The following is a 20,731-nucleotide window of genomic DNA, read 5'->3' on the forward strand; positions in this document are numbered from 1 at the left end:
GATCCTTAATATCTAATGAAAATAAACATTCTGGCCCATCTGAATCCACTCTTCAGCCTCAGATTAAACTTCCACAAAGACAAGAGCAGGCAAAACACCCCTCTAGTATTTCTTAGGTTTATACAAAGTGCCCCATTAGAGTCTCTCTCTTCCTGATCAGAAGAGATCAGATTGCTACTGATCAGAATCAAGCTAGAAGCAGAAAGAATGCCAAGGGTCTGAGCTAGAAAGCTTCACTAGTCCCACTGCAGGACTGATAAAAGTCAAGGTAGCATATTCTATCTTCATAGGGACTAACTAGAGTAAACATCTTTGTAGACAGAGAACAATACATTTTCTACTGGGAAAACTGCCTATGTACTAGGGAACAATACATAAAAACAAGAGCAACTAACTAGCTACCAATGCACAGAATAATGTTTTGAAAAATAATATTAACAAACCTAAAGTGGACTAAAAACTCATAATAAGCAAATGCTACACCTGAACCCAGATTGGACCCTGAACTACAGGGGAAGCAGCTACATTGGACCTACTGATGACACTAAAATAGTGACTTGCAGAGGCGTGTGTGTGTGTGTGTGTGTGTGTGTGTCTGTGTGTGTTTGATGCATGGGTGTATTCAAGTGTATGATGCACAGGTATACTTCTTGAGGCAAGAGATTGTTATCAGGTATCTTCCTCTGTCAAAGCATATCTATACATGTGCCTATGACAGACAGAGAAAGACAAACCATAACACAAACATCAAAGTGTTAACAGGCTTGTTTCAATCTACTACTTTGCAATCTCTCTTAGCTGGAAATAACTTCCAATTAGCAAGGGTCATTTTGTTTGTCTGGGGGTGTTTGTTTTAAGACAGTTTCACTATGTAGCCCTGGCTGGCCTCAAACTCAGAGATTCGCCTGCTTCTGTCTCCCTAGTGCTAGAATTTGTTTTCATAGTCTATGCAGTCCAGGCTGGCCTAGAACACATGGTCCTCCTGCATCAGCCTCCCAAGCGTTAGAATTACAGGTGTGCACAAGCATGCCTAGCGTTAGCAAGGTGATTTTTAAGACTCATTTTGATTTTTGTGTGTTCTGCCTCCGTGTATGAATGTACATATTTGTGTCTGGTTCCCACAAAGGCCGGAAGACAGTGTCGAGTCCTCTGAAACGAGAGTTTACAGGCATTTGTGAGTCACTATGTGAGTGCCGGGAACTGAACCTGGTTCTTCCACAAGAGCAGCAAGTATTCCTAAACTCTGAGCCATCTTTCTTGTCCACAGGATGATGTTTTGTTTTGTTTTGAAGACTACTATTATTGTTTTTGTATACACACACACAGACAGAGTGCCTGCTAAGAACAGAAGAGGGTGTCAGATCCTCTAGGACTGAAATTTTCAGCAACTGTAAGCCACCTGGTGTGGGTGCTGGAACTGAACTGGGGTCCTGAGGAAGACCAAGCAGCAAGAGCTGATAAGCACTCTCCAGCCCCTTTAAAAAGGCACTGTTTTAAATGGAATGCTCTGGGAATGCAATGTCCTCCTTGCACAGGAGTCAAGACACTCTCCCTATCACTCCAATTTTAATGTATATGTTGCCAAAACAAGCACTAACACGGTGTTTTGTTTGCTTGCTTTATTTATTTTTATTTCATGTGTATGGGTGTTTTGCCTGTATGTATGTCTGTGTACCACATGCATGCAGTGCCCACAGAGGCCATCAGATCCTCTGGAATTGGAGTTTCAGGTGGTTGGAAAGCCATCATGTAGGTGCTAAAAATAACACCCCGGTCCTTTGGAAGAGCTGTCAGGACTCTTATCTGCTGAGCCAGGCCCACTAATCAGGTTTTTAATCTTCTAGTAGACCATTATCTTCCACCTTGCTTCTCACTGCTCCAAGATGACTTGGCAAATGAGAAAGGGTAAGGAGTCTAACAGACAAAAGATGAACTTATCCAAGCCAAGTACATCTTCACCCATTGTTTTTGTTTTTGTTTTTTTTTTTTTGGGGGGGGGGGGATTACACAGCTTAAACATTACAAATGTCTCCCAGAGAGCTTCAATTAGATAGGCAAAAGAATGATAAAAAAGTTATTCTGCAAGAAAACTGTCCAAAATTAGTAAGGCATCACCAACAGGCATTCTCTTCATCACATCTGCTTCTCTTTCACATATGCATATCTCAGAAGACAGACGTGTACCAACATGTCATTTCAATGACACTGAGAATACTGAAACAAAGATGCTATCCAGAAATTCTAAAGCAAGATAAGAATCTTATGACAGAAAAAATAGCCACAGTGAACAGCAAGTGCAACCTTGCATCAGCAAAAAGGAAAATAAAGCTGTTCGCCCACAGTTACCTAGTTATTAGTGAAGTCAGACCCAGAGCAGAATGCCAGAGCTCCGACACAGTGATGGTTCCTCCACACAAGTGCTCTGCTCCAAGTGTCTGAAGATAAATGAGCTGGCACTGCACTGAATGCAATCAGGTAATGAATGTGACTTAGCAGATCACCAAAGATGCAGATCACACTGTATGTCAAAAAAAAACCTACCAACAATATTGCTCCTGTACAAGCAATTTCAGTTGTTGTTACCAAGTGTCCTAACAGCAAGCCTCTTTTGTAAAAGCCCATACACTTTTATACTGGCTAGTTTTTTTTGTGTGTCAACTTGACACAGGCTGGAGTTATCACAGAGAAAGGAGCTTCAGTTGGGGAAATGCCTCCATGAGATCCAGCTGTGGAACATTTTCTCAATTAGTGATCAAGGGGGGAGGGCCCATTGTGGGTGGTACCATCTCTGGGCTGGTAGTCTTGGTTCTATAAGAGAGCAGGCTGAGCAAGCCAGAGGAAGCAAGCCAGTAAGGAACATCCCTCCATGGCCTCTGCATCAGCTCCTGCTTCCTGACCTGCTTGAGTTCCAGTTCTGACTTCCTTTGGTTATCAACAGCAATGTGGAAGAGTAAGCTGAATAAACCCTTTCCTCCCCAAGTGCTTCTTGGTCATGATGTTTGTGCAGGAATAGAAACCCTGACTAAGACAACTTTCATCCTAAACTGTTACCAGACATCACACTTGAACAACTAAAACAGCACCTGCCTGATTTTGGCAGAAGCCTCCAGATGGTCTACAGACTGGTGTGAACTGAGGTACATAACCACGTCCTTTCTACCCAGTGGCTTTCTATCTCAAGATCCAAAGTACAAGTCAAAGTCAAATGTTCTTATTGGCAGTGCTGTCTACCTCTTCCTCCTCTTCTTGCTCCTCTTCATTCTGAACTGTTTTACTAACCCACCCGCAAGGCTAGGGGAAAGGGCTAGCTCTACCTCAGCAAGGATGCAGGACTACATACCTGGCAGAAGTAGACCCACATGTGGTGCTTTCCTTAGTATGCCAGAAGGAGAAATCACTCCTGAGCAAAGGACAAGCAGGCCAGAAGAATATGTTCAACTGTTCCTCCAGCATGTGGTACTAAAGGCTACCCCTAAATGAGACCACAGCAAAATAAAGGATACAGAAAGAAGCTGTCTACACAAACCAGCAGGTTTGATGAGCACCAGTGCTTCCACTGAGAGAGAAGCATGACAGTAAAACAGACAAACTAGAGCCAATCCACTGATTCCTGGTAACCTGAGGAAATCCTGCATGCTTCCAGAGCACCCTGATATGAAAGACAATCAGAAGTACACCTCAGTGTGCAAAGTTGGTTAGGACCAATCTCTCCCTTACCACAGATTTCTTTTATACAAACTTCATGTGAACACTTGCATCTTATTTCATCTGTCTGAATCCAAGGCCTTACATATACCAGGCAAGTGCTCTATCACTGTACATCCCCAGCCTTGTCACTCACTTTTATGAAGACAATGTCCCAAAGCTGTTACCACTTTGTTCCTCTGACTATACTCAGCACTGATCTAATATTCATATTTCTATTAATGCTCAGTCATATCTGTTAAGGCTTTCAAGTCAAGATAATGACATCAGAGTAGCTTATGCAATATAGAAAATACTGAACTATTGGCACTCCACTCTCCTTCCACCATGCACTCCTAGGTACCAACTCAGTCAAGCTCAGTGACAGGCACCTTACTCACAGAGCCATGCTCAGTCCCTTCAAATTTACAGTCACTGACTGGTGTTAAAGACAAAGTGTATCAATGGTAGCACATGCCCACAACTCTGTGTGAACAGAACCAGGGGTGTTATCTGCAAGATTCCTAACTATCCCCAGCATGAAAAGTGCTGCCATTTCATTCAAAAGCCACCTTTGTCCTTGTCTCAGATTCCTTCTTATCTCAGACCCTACAGTCATTAGTCCTCTACTGGTTAACTGTAAAAACTACTTCTTCCTCATGGTACAGCCTGAGGCAGCCTGCCCAATTCTCCAGAATTCCAGAATGCTACCAAAGAGATTACCCATCTTCTGACTATAATACATAGGTGTGATTCAATGTAATCTTTTCTGTTGTTGTTTTGAGACAGGGTTTCTCAGTATAGCTTTGGTTGTCCTAGAACCCACTCTGTAAACCAGGCTATTCTCCAAATCACAGAGATCTGCCTGCCTCTGCCTCCTGAGTGCCAGCACCACCGACTGGCACAAATGTAATCTTATAAACCATCTTTTACATGATTTAGGAAAAAAAATACTTATGTAGTTCTATGTGCTTGGGAAGCTGATGCCCTAGGCAACATAAGCAAGACCCCATGGAGGGAGAAAGAGACTGAGTGGTCACATACTGTATGGTTTCATTTATATAAAGTATTCATAGCAAACATATCCATAGACACAAAAACCAAGGGCTTGGAGGAGATAGACAGACAAAACTGAGTAGGTACAGGAATTCCTCTAGAGTGATGAAAACTCTACGTCTCAAATGTACCCAATGTCACGTGTTGTTTTTTTGTGGTATTGAAAACTGAACTGGGGGCATGCTGGATGGGTGCTCTACTAGTGAGCTGCACTTCTTGTCCTATGTCACTGAATTTGGCACACTTTAGAACGTCAAGTTTTAAGACAGGCATGATGGTATGTCCAGCTGTAAGTCAGCGCTTGAGAAGGGGACAGGAAGATGTGATGTGAAAGCTAGCCCAAGCTACTGACAGATCTATCTCCAAAACGAGAGAGAGAGAGAGAGAGAGAGAGAGAGAGAGAGAGAGAGAGCGCACTACTACTCCTATAACAGAAAATAAACTCTAACCCAAAATAACTTTTCCTACATGCACACAATACTGAGGAATAGTTAAGACGCCACTACACCCTTTGCTAGTAGTACTGGTTTTGTTTTGTTTTGTTTTTTTGAGACAGGGTTTCTCTGTATAGCCCTGGCTGTCATGGAACTCACTCTGTAGACCAGGCTGGCCTGGAACTCAGAAATCCACCTGCCTCTGCCTCCCAGGTGCTGGGATTAAAGATGTGCACCACCACTGCCCGGCGCTAGTAGTACTTCCTTAAGATTACCAATGCCATTGATATTTACAAACACTGCTGGAAAGAATAAGCTGCCATAACCTTTCTGGAAGACATAATCAAGTGTCTTTAAAATGTGCATATTAAACTTAGAATTATCCCAAAATAAAAGGTTTATGAGAAAGGGTGGAGGGAGTCTCCCTACCCTTGAGCTTTTCTGGGAATCTGTCCTAAAGCAACTCCTAATATTCAGAAAAGGCTTTTTGCAAAGATATTAATCACACATTGTTTATTATGGAAAAAATCTTAACTGCCTCAGAATTCATGCAATGCAATGCTATACAATCATTGTAAATACTTGGGAGACATTTAACAATCTGAAAACCCACTTCTACTATACTGTTAATGGGAAAAGTGCATTTACAGTGCAAAGGCAACCATTCAGAAAGTAAATAGAAAATAAGACAAGGAAACAAACATACAGGTAGTAATTTCTTGTTTTTTTTAAATAGTTATCAATCAAGGGCTGGAGAGATGACTCAGTGGTAAAGAGCACTGGCGGCTCTTCCAGAAGACCCAGCTCAGTTCCCGGCACCCACATGGCAGCTCGCAACTGTTGGGTACACCAAGATCTGACACTTTCACACAAATATACATGTAGGCAAAACACCAATACACATAAAATAAAAATAAATTATTTAAAAAATAAAATAAGAAAGCTATCAATTATTTTAGAGTTCAAAATAACTTGCAATCAGAGTAACTACTGAGCAAAATCAAGGGGTAGCAGGATATTACGAGTCTATAAGCAGCACCAGCTTCAACTGCCCGTCAGTACTAGGATAAAAATGGCGCAAAAACTGAGGTGGTCACAAATCAACTCTCAGGGTGCTTCCTGCAGGGCTTTGGTTTTTGTTTTTGGTAACTCTATAAAGAAGCACACAGATAACCTCATTGACTTTAGAACTATTCTAAAATCTAAAATTATCTTCAAAAAAAAAATACCTAAAATAAACAAATCCTTGACAGATCACTTAATTTTCTTCTTCTAAGCAGACTGAAGAACTCAGATGAATAATTTTCTGAGTATTCATGAGGATGAGGGCTCCCTTCCCAGGTCACACCCTCAAACAACACCTGTACTGCCTAGCAAAACCCTCATTCCACACTTCCATTCATCCAATGTGAACATCAATAAACAGTCTGGCTCCCCACTCCACATGTACCTGCTGTACCATGTGCCTCAACCAAATGCCCCAAACTCTCTGCCTAGATACTTCCCATATCTGCTCAGAAATCCAAACTGCAACCATCTCTTTTAGGAAACCCAATTTAGCCAGGCTGGCTTTGAACTCAACTAGCCTTGAACTCTAGACCACCCTACCTCATCTGAATCCTGTGATCACAGGTGTGTGGCACCAACTTGGCAGGAAAATCTAAAATTATCAAAGCTTCTGTTCACCTTTCCCCTTCCACTATTAACTGCTGCAAGCCAGATGCATGTGTGATTCTACAGCCTTGCTGGAATGGATCCCCAACGTCCATAGACAATACTTGGTCTACTTCTTAACTTTCATTATTAGGAAATAATTACAGACATCACACATTCCAGCACCTAGACTCACATTAAAGAGGAGGAGGGGGTGGGGGGCAGTGCCAGGTGTCTTAGTATTATTGCTCTTTTGCTGTGAACACCATGATCAAGGCAACTTATAAAAGAAAACTTTAATTGGGGGCTAGTTCAGTTTCAGAGGGTGAGTCCATGCTCATCATGGCAGACAGCATGGCAGTTGGAAGGCAGGCATGGTGCTGCTAACAAAGCAGCTGAGAACTTACATCTGATCCACAAACAGGAGGCAGAGAGAGACCAAGAGTGGGCCTGGTGTAGGCTTTTGAAATCTCAAAGCCCACCTCCAGTGACACACCTCCTCCAACAGGACCTAATCTTTCTTACAGACTACAAATTGGGAACCAAACATTCAAATCTGAGTATATGGAGGCCATTCTCATTCAAATCACTACACTAGGCACAGCAACGTGCATGTTTCATTTCACCAGTGGGAGGTGGAAACAAGAGCATTCCCCAGAATCTACTGGCCAGCCAGACTAGCCTAGTATGTGAGCCCTGGGTTCAATGAGAGGTGCGTGCTGTCTCAAAAAAATAAGATTTGGAAGCAATTAAGAAAAACACCCAGCATCAACCTCTGGACTCTACACAATCATATACATAAAATGTATACACTTGCACACCCATGAATAGATAAGTGAACAAATACACAATAATAACTGGTAAACATCAAATGTTACTAATCTCCTGGTTTGGACATGACCTAGGCACCTGGTAAAGTAGACACAAGGTTTTTTGCACCAGTTTTGCAACTTCCTGTGAACACGCAATTGTTTCAAAATAAAGGGTTGTTTTTTAACCCAAGTGGCAGTATCTTTTAACTATTATAATGCTCTCCCCCAAAAGTCAACATATCTAGGCATGGTAACATACTCTGTATGATAATGACATGAGAGACAAGGCAGGAGGCCTAGCTGAAAGGCAGCCTCATTATTATACATAATAAGGCTCTGTCTCAAAAGCAGGAGGTTGCTCCTGCTCTCTGCTCTTCTTTTGCTCTTGCCCTTCCCTTCCTGCTCCCACCCTCTCCCCACTCCCTTCCCGCTCTCTCTCCCAGTGCTCATGACTGGCATCTAATCCTCTACTTCTCTTCACTTCTCCCCCTCCCCTTCTCCTACCCCTCCTTTCTCTGCCTTTCTCTACCTCTACTACCCTCTTAACTCCCCTCCCCATGCCCTTAATAAACTCTATTCTATACTATTAAAAAAAAAATCAGAAGCAGATTAGGAAGATAGCTTATTTAGAAGACCTGAGTTCAATTGTCAGAACACACAGGCACACAAGAAGCAAGGCATGCTTGTGGCACACATGTTTAATTACAACATGGGCAAGCAGACAAGTGGGTCCCTAATAGCAAGATAGCCGACCTGGCCAAGATGAGTTCCAAACAAGTAAGTGGGAGAAGGGTCCCTGAGAACAGTGCCCAAGGTTGTCCTCTGCCTACCATATGCAGGGGCACACATGCATCCCTACATAAGAACAAATGACAAGCACAGAAAACAAGAGCGAAAACTATCACTACCACTTTTTAAACAAAAATACTGATTTTAGGTACTTACTCTCCTTTTTTTGCTACCTTCTTTGTACTTTTTGATACTTCCTGGAGTTTTCGTTTTAATGAGCATGTGGTCACTTTAAGGAATGTATACAGCTGACACTCTAATAGAAAGAAAAGAGGGAAGTGGTGGTTTGGATGAGAGAGTGGCCCCCATAGGCTCTTATGCTTGAATGTTTGATCAGCAGTTGATGGAACTGTTTGGGAAGGACTTAGGAGGCATGGCCTTGGTGAAGGAGGTGGACTCAGAGATTTTAGAGGCTCATACCAGCCTCCGTCTCTCACTTTCTCTCTGCCCAGTGCCTGTGAATTGGGAAGTAAACCAATTACTCAGCTACTGCTCCAGCGCCATACCATGGACTAACCCTCTGAAACTATAAGCCCCAACTAAATGTTTTCTTTTAAAAGTTGCCTTAGTCGGGGTTTCTCTTCATGGCAATAAAACAATAACTGAGACAAGAAGAGAGAAAGCTTCCCAGGACTGGTTAGCCAATTTACAAAGCACTGATCTTTTGTTCTACCTTCATTCAAACCACAAAACATCCCTTGGCTACCTTTAGCTAGAGCCCTGCACCAGGGCTGCTGGTCACTGTTAACTGTGAAAATGAGCCTACCAAATCCAACACAGTGGCATTGAGAGGGGAGGGCAGGAGAACTGATCCAAGTTTGAAGCCAGCTGGTGCAACAATGAATTCCAGCTAACTGTGCCTATACAAAAAGACCTTGTCTCAAAAAAGGAAGAGGGAGGGAGGGAGAGGAGGCAAACTACTACTGTACATGCTAAGCCTAATAAGCTTATCTGAACTAAAACTTGAAGGCAAGCACCTGTCTCTCCCTGTGAACATCCATTATGTGCACCATGGGGTCCTCAGTGCTCACACTTCCTCAATCCCATGTTATAGGATAGCCAGAGACAAGATGCTGGAAGATTTGACCATCTCAACCTAGCCACTATGGAGAGAGAATGTTCTCAGGTTTTAAGTTCAGCTGGCAAGATGCACTGTTTTTCTAGAACAGTCTACATTTTCAGGAAATGTGTACTATAGAAATCTAGCAATCTTGTGTACAGCATGGCTGTGGGGGTTGGAACCAGCTCTGAAACCTGGCTCTGTCAATCACCATGTAACTGTAGACAAGCTATTAACCTTACTCTCCCTGAGCCAAGGCCCTTATCTTTTTCAACTGTAAATTGGGAACAGTAATAGTTACACAGAACAAAGACAGAGAGATTAAATGAGGAGGCAGTAGAGCCCTACACAATGGCTATCACCAAATATAAGTAAGAAATAAGCTAGGGCTGGAGAGATGGCTCAGCGGGTAAGAGCACTTAACCCTTCCAAAGGTCATGAGTTCAAACCCAGCAACCACATGGTGGCTCACAACCATCCTTAATAAGATCTGACGCGCGTCTCTTCTGGTGCGTCTGAAGACAGCTACAGTGTACTTAGATATAATAATAAATAAATCTTTTTTTTTTTTTTTAAAGATTTATTTATTTATTATATGTAAGTACACTGTAGCTGTCTTCAGACACTCCAGAAGAGGGAGTCAGATCTTGTTACGGATGGTTGTTAGCCACCATGTGGTTGCTGGGACTTGAACCCTGGACCTTCGGAAGAGCAGTCGGGTGCTCTAACCCACTGAGCCATCTCACCAGCCCATAAATCTTTAAAAAAAAAAAATACAAACAATGATTTTAGCCAGCCATGGTGGCACACACCTTTAATCCCAGCACTTGGGAGGCAGAGGCAGGCGGATTTCTGAGTTCGAGGCCAGCCTGGTCTACAAAGTGAGCTCCAGGACAGCCAGGGCTATACAGAAAAACCCTGTCTCGAAAAACCAAAAAAAAAAGAAAAAGAAAAAGAAGCTATTCTCTTCCTCTAAACCTGTCCCCTTCCCTGTCTACCCTCACTCTGGCTGCCAGTGCTTCAGCACATGATCCACAACGCACTAGTTCTAACTCCCCTCACTCATGTCCTGCACATGTCCACCTGCCCAGGGCAAAAGCTTACAAACTACCACTCCTCATTCAAGTGTCCAAATATGCTGAACCTTACTAGACACAGCAACAGAAAGGAGTGGCAAGGAGGCTCCAACCTTCTCAACTGTTGACACTTACTGCAAGGCTACAGCCTTTTAACTAGTACATAGGAAAGAAATAAAAGCAAAAAACCCACTAAAATCAAAGGTGACAGATATTAAACTAATGACCTAGAAAACCTCAAAAAGGTGGTACTTTATGGTGGTATCGATCATGGTCTTACCTTGAAAAAAAAAAGAAAATGTCAAAGAGAAACAGAGGCAGCATGAGAGAGAAGGAAGGAAAGGCCAGTGTGTGCCAAGGGTTCTGCGACTGATGGTGGGAGGCTATGAGGAGAGAATGACGTATGATTTGTGAAGTCTAAAAGACATTCTAGGTCCATCACTTTTAGCATCTAATACATCATCCTCTCCCCTACTGAGAAGTCGAAAGTCAAACTACCTGTGGGAATCAATCCAAAGCCCATGTGCTTCCAACTACCCTGCCCAACTAAAAACCCAGAACCAAGGGAACCTCCCTCAGCACTGCTCTGAATTATGTCAGGAGGCACCTTATAGTTGGCTGAGTGGTTGTAGCAAAATGGATTTAGGCAGACTGATGGAAGGAGAACCTGGGAGCTGGAACAGCTACCCTACTTCATTTCTGTAGCAGTGACTAAAAACCTGACTAAAGCATCTGGGGCATTTGGTTTCTAATTCAGAGTAGTCAGGACAGAAGCACAAAGCAGCTAGTCACACACACACAGTCAAGAAGAGACGAAATGAACGCACCCATGCTCCTTTTGCTCAGTTCCCTTTCCCTGGAGGACACTGGAGGACACAAACCCAGGAACGGCACAGCAGGCTGGACAATCACCGCCCAGATATGTCCACTGACCAGCTTGATCTAAACAATCCCAGGTCTGTTCAGGTTTGTCCAGAGACTCTTCCCGGGTGACTCTCAAGTGTGATAAGTTGCCAATTTAGCACTATCACAAAGCTGGTGTGGGGGTGAGCACCTGTAAACCCAGCACTCATGCATGAGGATCCTGAGTTTGAGTCCAGCCAGCACTCCAAGTTCCTATCTTTAAAAAAACAAACAAACAAAAAAAAAAAAAAAAACAGGGCTGACGAGATGGCTCAGCAGGTAAGAGCACTGACTGTTCTTCTGAAGGTCCTGAGTTCAAATCCCAGCAACCACCTGGTGGCTCATAACCACCCATAGTGAGATCTGATGCCCTCTTCTGGTGCATCTGAATTCAGCTACAATATCTTTGTTATGTATTTAATATAACAATAAATAAATCTTAGGACTGGAATGAGTGGGATCGACCGGAGTGAGCAGAGGTCCTAAAATTCAATTCCCAACAACCACATAAAGGCTCACAACCATCTGTACAGGTACAGTGTACTCGTATACATAAAATAAATAAATAAATCTTTAAAAAATAAAATACAAAAAATATTAAAAACAAAACAAAACAGAGGGGCTGGTGAGATGGCTCAGTGGGTAAGAGCACCCGACTGCTCTTCCGAAGGTCCAGAGTTCAAATCCCAGCAACCACATGGTGGCTCACAACCATCCGTAACAAGATCTGACTCCCTCTTCTGGTGTGTCTGAAGACAGCTACAGTGTACTTACATATAATAATAAATAAAAATCAAAAAAAAAAAAACAAAACAGAGACTGAGGACCTGACCCAACCAAACAAGATGAGAAGGCCAGAATTGGGACACAAACATATTGGCAATACCATCAACAGGTACAGCAGAAGAGGAAGTTAACTATGACTCAACATTAAGCATGCACAGTGGATGAATGAGGTCATCATTAAGAGAACTAGGCCATGGGGAAAGAGCATTACCCTGAAGGAGAGATGACAGAGATGGTTTAGATGGTATTAACTGATGCCCACAGCACGCTAAGGTGCACATCCATGTCCAAAGAAGGTTTAGTTTCTATGATACACAGGTCACAACTACAGTCATAGGCAGGAAAAAGCAAGGGAGACTAAATCAAGAAAGTAATAGCAAAGCTGGACAGATGGCTCAGCAGTTAAGAGCATGCACCGCTCTTCCAGAAGACCTGATTCTCAACATCCATACTGAGGCTGGCAACCTCCATACCTCCTGAAAGATCCAAAACCTCTGGCCTCCAAGTGCACCCGCACTCACATGCACACAAACACAAGCCTTAAAAATAAATATTTTCTAATAAAAAGGAGAAAGACACATAGATACAAGGGAGCCACACAAAAAAAAATTACTTCAAGAAAAGGAAGCTGGGCAGTGGTGGTGCACACCTTTAATCCCAGCACTTGGGAGGCAGAGGCAGGTGGATTTCTGAGTTTGAGGCCAGCCTGGTCTACAGAGTGAGTTCCAGGACAGCCAGGGCTACACAGAGTAACTCTGTCTAAAAAAAAAAAAAAAAAAGAAAAAAAGAAAAGGAAAGGAGACAGCAGATACCAAGGACCACAAGTAGTTGAAAAGCATAAAGACTAAAAACAAGTTGTGGTGTCTATTTTTTGCTTTTAAACAGAATAGTATGTAGCCCAAGCTGGCCTCAAACTCAAGACTCCTGCCTCAGCCTCTTCAGACTACAGACGTGCCATTGAGATATTTACATTGAACCCAACACACTACAATTATAGGTGGTCTTAAAAAGTAGTCTGCCTGCTGACTAACAATTTATTGATGTATTGATTTCAAATCACTACAGAATAGGATTTTGAATATTCTCATTACAAAGAAATGGTAATTATGAGGTAACATGCTAACTGAACACAGTATCACACTGTACCCAATAAATATGTACAATAATTGCTTTTCAAGAACCTTGGACAAAATAAAATACTAAGAATGCCTTTATAAGTCAATGTGCAATGGGTTATACAATGAATGATGTAGAAATAGCGAGTGGAAGTCTAAAATAAACAGAGGCAGAGTATGGAGTGTAGCTCCACTATATGGTAGTGGTTGCCTAATGTGCCTGAAGCGGAGTTCAATCCTCACGGTGGAAGAAAAAAAGCAAAGAAGCAGTTACATTTGAGTAACTCCCTCTCACCTCTACCTATACCAGCAAGCTCTCCGTAACTTAATGTGCACACCATAGTTCAATTATCTAAAAATCTTCAAGTCGACCTTGTATTCCAAGGTGCCAATCAGCTTCCCCGCCTCCTTACAAACACAGCTAAATCCAGTATTTGTCAGTATGAGGCCAATCTGTCAACTATTTTTTTAACCTTTCATGGCTAGCAATCCAAATCGCTAACTGATTCAAGCTTGTAATTATTCCCAGTCTCCATGTTAAAGGCTTCCCAAATCAATTTTGCTTTTTACCTTTCTTCACTGATTAATTCTGTAATCATTTAAGAGGTTTTAAAATGACAATTCTCACAGGGCATGGTAGCACACACCTTTTTAAACCTAGCACTCAGGAAGCAGGCAGACTGAGGCTAGCCTGGTCTCCATAGTAAATTCTGGGCCACTCTGAACTGCACATTCAAGAGCAGGCCTTTGACACACCCTACAGACAGTGTTAATCTATTGGTTCTCTCACCAATGAAATCTTGGCACAGCAGATGGGTTATTTTCCTTCAAGGGAAATCTCAGTTATTCTACGGTAACAGTACTAGAAACTTTCCCCCAACTAGCAAGGAAGATCCTATACATCACTCTCTCCAGCTACCTCACAGAAGTCAGTACCATAAGACAATCAGTCTAGCTGATGCTTCCTTAACATGACATATGTTAGCCAGGTTGAGCATGGTGATAGACTCCAAGAATCCCTGCATTTGGGAGGACAAGGCAGAGAGGATTGGGAGTCTGAGGCCAATTTAGGCTTTTTGGACCATCTCAAAAAGGGAAAAAATGGTCTTAAAGATGAAAGAAATGGTGTATTACTGTGCTGCATGTAGGTAATGCTCAAAGCCTAGAAAGTCCAAGGACCCAGGTGTCCATTCCCCACAAGCACTTTTACTTGGAAGGCCTTTCTCTTCCCTTATCCTCGAGATCCAAACACACCCTCTAGGAAGCCTCCCTTCTCCCAGTTCCCTTAATCTCAATCAGTCATTCTTTGGGCAAATGCTTTTTGCACCCAGCAATCTTTTACACTTAATCTTATCACCATCTCTAGTTATCTGACCGTGACTCATCTCCCCACTAAACTCACTCCCCTCCAAGGCAAGCAGATAACATTACTCCTAAAGAGTAACTTTTTTGTTCTTCTCTTTTTGGTGCTAGGGCCACACCTGGTCAGAGATGTAGTTTTTACCTGTTATGCCAGTCTACTATTAAAAAAAAAAGACATTTCAAACACTTACATTTAGATCAACAATTACCCTAAGTCCAAATGTAGCCAGGCCTGGTGACACAGGTCTATAATCCCCACAGAAGGCAAAGGGGACAGGAGTTCTAAGCCAATCTGGGCAATTTAGTTCAAAGGCCTGACTAGTACACAACCACCCTTCAAGCCCCGACAGGTTTTGGAGTTGTAAAAATGAAGAGGAAAAGAATTATTGAAGTAAAGGGCTGTGATCCCCAAGAAAGGCCCTCGTCCTGTCAGACACAAGTCAGGCAATAGTTTCCTGACTTAGCAAACAAAGATGGCACCCAATCTCTTGACCTTCCTCCCCTGAAACAACAACAGAAGAACCATTAGGGTCTTGACAGAAGATCCTATCAGTCTCACACCCACAGTAACTATCCCCTGCATGCTTAAGTTGAGGTCTACATACAAAATCAAAAGCTTCACAATTAATTCCTCGAAGGTAATCATGCTTGTAATGCCCTAATTACTGCCAACTAGATGAAACTAAGCACATGAATGACTTGATAGCTCTACCGTACAGAAAACTCTATCCCAGCAACAAGCTAAGTTCCCTGAGGGCAGGACACTATCTGTGTATCTCATATCTACATTCTCTAGGGTGTAGAGTATGAAGGCTATAGAAAACTAACCAAAGCCAGGCAGTGGTGGTGCATGCCTTTAATCCCAGCACTTGGGAGGCAGAAGTAGGTGAATTTCTGAGTTCAAGGCCAGCCTAGTCTACAGAGTGAGTTCCAGGACAGCCAAGGCTACACAGAGAAACCCTGTTTCAAAAAACCAAAAAAAAAAAAAAAAAAAAAAAAAAAAGAAGAAGAAGGAGAAGGAGAAGAAGGAGGAGGAGGAGGAGGAGGAGGAGGAGGAAAGAAAGAAAGAAAGAAAGAAAGCCAGCCAGCCAAAGGATTTAAGGATTTGTACACTCTATTTCTCACCGCAGATTACTCACAACTGACAAAGGGGGACACAAACAAAGCAAGCACCAAGGGATGGATGGGTGGACAAGCAAACATGGCACACACACTCGAAGACTGCAAGGAAAGCCTGCACACCAACACCGTGCATGGGTCTTGAAGACACTTCATTAAGTGAAATGTGCCAGTCATAGGAGAGAAGACTCTTCTACCAAAAAAAAAAAAAAGGGGGGGGGGGGGGAGAGATGGCTCAGCAGGTAAGAGGACTGACTGCGCTTTCAAAGGTCCTGAGTTCAAATCCCAACAACCAACAACCATATGAAGGTTCACAACCATCTGTACAGCTACAGTGTGTACTCATATACATAAATAAATCAATCTTTAAAAAAAAAAAAAGTAGGAAGATTAGATCAGAAGGATAGAGACAGAAAGGGAGACACACTGGAGACCAGGGGACAGGAGAGGAACTGCTAAAGGAGGGACCAAGGTCAGTATGTCATGATACCATGTTTTAGTTTGGGGAGATGAAATTCCGTGGCGATGTAAATAAACCATGAGAGCTACACAACAGAAATGTACATGTCAGAAAACTGAAAATTAGTCTAAGTCCTTAAGTGTACCTTATCACAATTCAAAAATTCAAACTTTCAGCTGGGTACAGTGGCCCACACCTTTAATGCCAGCACTCAGGAGACAGAGACAGGCGGGTCTATGTACTGAGTGCAGAACAGCCAGAGACAACTACACAGGAAGACCCTGTCTGGGGGGAGTGGGGATATTTAAATTCAAACATTTCATAAAATTATAATGAAGGGGTGGGATTCATATATGTTTCCTATCTTTAAATTACTTTTGGAAAATTCTTGTCTGTACATTGTATAGATCAGGAAACAAACTGAAGTTCAACAAATCTGTCACCTTGTCTAGTATGTACACAAACACACACACCATATATAGCACAAATCATACCATGCTGCTCAGCTTTAATGGTGTATTTTACCCAGCTTGGTTGTAAACCCAGGAGGACAAAGTGAGTGCCTTAGAACAACCTCTTTCCACTAACCAGGACTTTATGTACCCCACCCACCCTCCCACCCCTTAAGAGTTTGACAGTCTGGTCTGATGTGTGCATTAAAAAGGTGCACCAGCCACATCTCAATACACCTCTAATCGCCAGGCAATGTGTGTGTGTGTGTGGGGGGGGGGGGGGGGGATCAGTGCTCAAACCCAGGCTGGGCACTCACTCATCATGGGCTAGATGCCAAACTGAGGCAGATAAAGAATCAGAGGACTAACTTCACCTTGCCTACTGTGATGGGCAGATAAGGCTCAGAAACATTAAAATGGCAAAAGACAAGCACTCAACCAACTGCTCTGAGTACACAAACCCCAAGGACTATGGAAAAGCTAAAAAGCCTGCAAGAAGAGGAGGTATTTTCCTTTCAGAGAGGTTTTTTTTAGTGGGACCTGAAAGTATGCATAGTTTTCCAAGGAAAAGGCCAGAGCAGAAAACAAAAAGAACAGCAACCAAGATGTCCAAAGACCCCACTGCTGACTCTGCCATCGTCTGTATCCGTAACCAGTAACCTCTACAAATACTACTTTAGATTTCTGCAAACGCAAACCTACCGCTGGACAGATGGTCTCCAAAAATCCAGCCAGTTCTATAACAGATTGCTTATGTTCAAATAGTGCTACTAACCCAAAAGAGTCAACTGACCTTGGGCAGAGTAATTAACTGCTTCTTGCCTCAAGTATCCCCCATTTCCAATCAGGGGGTTGATATACTAACAAAATACATACCACTGACTTAGCAAAGGAAATGACACACAGTATGCCATCAATAAATAAATGATACTGATAATCACGACTTGCTGCACAAGGGCACAGCCAACAGTGAGGCAGGGGGTTGTATCCGTGGCGCTACTCAAGACATCCAGTGGGGGTGGGGGTGGGGGCAATGGGAGCGTACAGCCGGTTGCACACCCTGCACGCATGTGTCACCGGCCAGGCTCGCACGCGCCTCTCCCCGCCTCAGGGAAGAAGAGATGGCTCAGCTGCTCTGAGGCCCACTGCCACCCCTCCAACCCGGTCCCTGGACCCACTCACCATGCTGGCCGGGAAGGGGATGGCTCAGGTGAGCTAGCTCTTGGGATCCGTCGTGTCCCGCTCGCACAGTTCAGGTCATGGTCCCGGCAGGCTCGGGGAGTCCCCCGCCCATGCAAAGACAACCGGTTCCCTACCCGGGCCCCGCCGGCACCTTTAAAAGGAGCACACGGGCCCCTTCGGGGACCCCCCGAAGCGATTCATCCAGACCTCGGCCCACCCCGGGGAAACGCAAAAGCAGAAAATGGGGTTCAGAGGCGGCTACACGAGGCCCCCCGCCTGGGCCCGACCCCCGAGAGGGAGGCTGCGGGCCCAGGCAGGGACTCCCCGGCCTCCGCGGCCCGAGGCGGCGACGGGCCTCAGCCGAGACTGAAGGGGCAGAGGCTGCCTGGGCCTGGGCGGCGCGGCCGGCTCAGGAGAGAGGCCCGCGGGCCCTTGCTGTCCTCGCCACCTCTGTCCTCGCGGCGGGCTCCCTCCGCATCCCTGCGCGCCACCAGTAGCCGCGGCTCGCCCCTCGCGGCCACCCTCTGCCAACAGCCCAACGCGCCGGAAGTGGCGAGCACCAGGCGGCCCCTCAGCCCGCGGCCTGCTGCGGCGCTGGAACCGGACCAATCCGGAATCAAGTGAGGGCAGAGGAGGGCGGGGCCGCACCTGACTGTTCACTGGCCCCGCCCACCACGTCCCCGCCCAAGAGGCCAGGGACCGCCGCGTTGGTAAAGGGACACGCGGCCATTTTGGTAAAGGAAAGGTTTCCCTTTCGTTTCTTTTCACTCATTCATTCCGCAAATCTTTTCTGAGCATCTTTCCGGACCCTGACACCGGACTAGAAGTTCGGCGATGCTGGTCTGTGCTCTCCTGGGATCTTATTCATTCAGTCCACAGTTCTGGGTCCTAGGACCAGAAAGTGTCACAGGATGAAATTGAAACACTTAGTGTCACGATCTAAATTGGCTTCATCCCTAATTCCAGACTCCAACACCAGGTGACTCAACACCCTCTTCTGGACTCTGGAGACACCTGCACCCATACTCACATAGCATACACATATATAGGTACACAAACATGCATGTAAATAAAATAAGTTTTTATGGGATATGGCTCAGCCTTTAAAGGTACTTGCCACTATGTCTGACAACCCAATCTAAGTTCAATCCTCAGAACCTGTACTGGTTTAAATAAGAATGCCTATCCCATATCTAAAGCTTAGTCATCAGAAGTGGCACTATTTGAAACCGATTAGAATGATTAGGTGTGGTCTTGTTGGAAAAATGTGTGTCACTCGGGGTGGGCCTTAAGAGTTCAAAAGTCACCGGGCAGTAGTGGAGCTTGCCTTTAGTCCTATCATTTGGGAGGCAGAGGCAGGCAGATTTCTGAATTCGAGGCCAGCCTGGTCTACAGAGTGAGTTCTAGGACAGCCAGGGCTACACAGAGAAACCCTGTCTCAGAAAAAAAAAAAAAAGAGTTCAAAAGCCAATGGCAGGGATGGTGAGATGGCTCAGTGGTTAAGAGCACCGACTGCTCTTCCAAAGGTCCTGAGTTCAAATCCCAGCAACCACATGGTGGCTCACAACCATCTGTAACAAAATCTGATGCCCTCTTCTGGAGTGTCTGAAGACAGCTACAGTGTACTTACATAGAATAAATAAATAAATAAATAAATAAATAAATAAATAAACATTTAAAAAAAAAGCCAATGGCAAACCCAGTCTCCTTTTGTGAATCAGATGTATCTTTTAGCTACTGTTCCAGTACCATGCATGTCGACCTGTTCCCTGCCATGATGATAGACGGACCATCTGAAACTGGAAGCAAGCCCCCAATTAAATGCTTTCTTTTACAAGAGTTGTCATGGTCATGGTATATATTCACAGCAATAAAACAGTGACTAAAACAAAACCCAATTGAAGAAGGAGAAAATAAATTACCACAAATTGTTGTCTTTTGACCACACTAGTATCATGCTTGCACAGGGACACACACACACATTAGGTCTCAGGCAGTCCACATATCCAGAATGAGCTCAAGATGGACTATAGAAGGAATTCTGGTGTTAGATAAAAGCCAGAATTCCTAGGAAACTTGTGAAACAAGTTCCTATTCCCCCAAAAGGAGTCCTTTCCCTTACTTCTGGCAGAAGGGACACCTGGCTCTCCACTGACTTATAGCTATGGCACTTATCAGCATATCCACGTGGCCTCCAGGCTGCTGAGGTCCCTATTCACAAGTACTTGTTACTCACTTCAAAGATTCCACACTAGCATCCTGACCCTTCTCACCTTCTCCCTCTACCCTAAAACTTCATGGCTGCTTCCCACCCCCACCTACGCATCCACCTTATAACTTAATGATTTTCCACCCCCTCCTCCCTGTCTCCCCAACTCTCTCCTCTCCAGATGGCCCTGCCCATCTCCTATCTACTTTTTCTCTCTGCTCTGGAATCTTTCAGGGGCCTCTGGATGTTTTCTCTCTTTTTCAAAAAAAAAAAAAAAAAGGAAAAAAAAAAGATTTATTTATTCTTATATGTAAGTACATTGTAGCGGTCTCCAGACACACCAGAAGAGGGCGTCAGATCTCACTACGGATGATTGTGAGCTGTCACATGGTTGCTGGGACTTGAACTCAGGACCATTAGGAAGAGCAGTCAGTGCTCTTAACCACTGAGCCATCTCTCCAGCCCCTGGATGTTTTTTTTTATTAACAATAAAACCCTTCCCCCTAATGGAGCAGTCATTTTGTAATTTCTCTACTGTCTCCCCCAGCAAATATGAAAATGTGAAAGAGAGAGAAGCTG

General features: G+C 44.0%; 1 protein-coding gene across 4 annotated transcripts in view; it reads right to left on the bottom strand.

The window, feature by feature from the left end:
- Positions 1-18,584, bottom strand: part of Xpo6 (exportin 6) — a 98,822-nt gene extending 80,238 nt beyond the window's left edge. For 2 of the 4 annotated variants that reach the window (XM_017312342.2, XM_017312341.2), the window contains exon 1: positions 17,944-18,584. In XM_017312342.2, the coding sequence (XP_017167831.1) occupies positions 17,944-17,946 (3 nt within the window). In that variant the 5' untranslated portion in view covers positions 17,947-18,584. The remainder of the gene's footprint in view (positions 1-17,943) is intronic. The other 2 variants (NM_028816.3, NM_001311143.2) reach the window with 1 other exon arrangement.
- Between the last annotated feature and the right edge of the window lie 2,147 nt (positions 18,585-20,731).

Source organism: Mus musculus, chromosome 7 (assembly GCF_000001635.26).
Source record: "Mus musculus strain C57BL/6J chromosome 7, GRCm38.p6 C57BL/6J".
Taxonomy (NCBI): domain Eukaryota; kingdom Metazoa; phylum Chordata; class Mammalia; order Rodentia; family Muridae; genus Mus; species Mus musculus.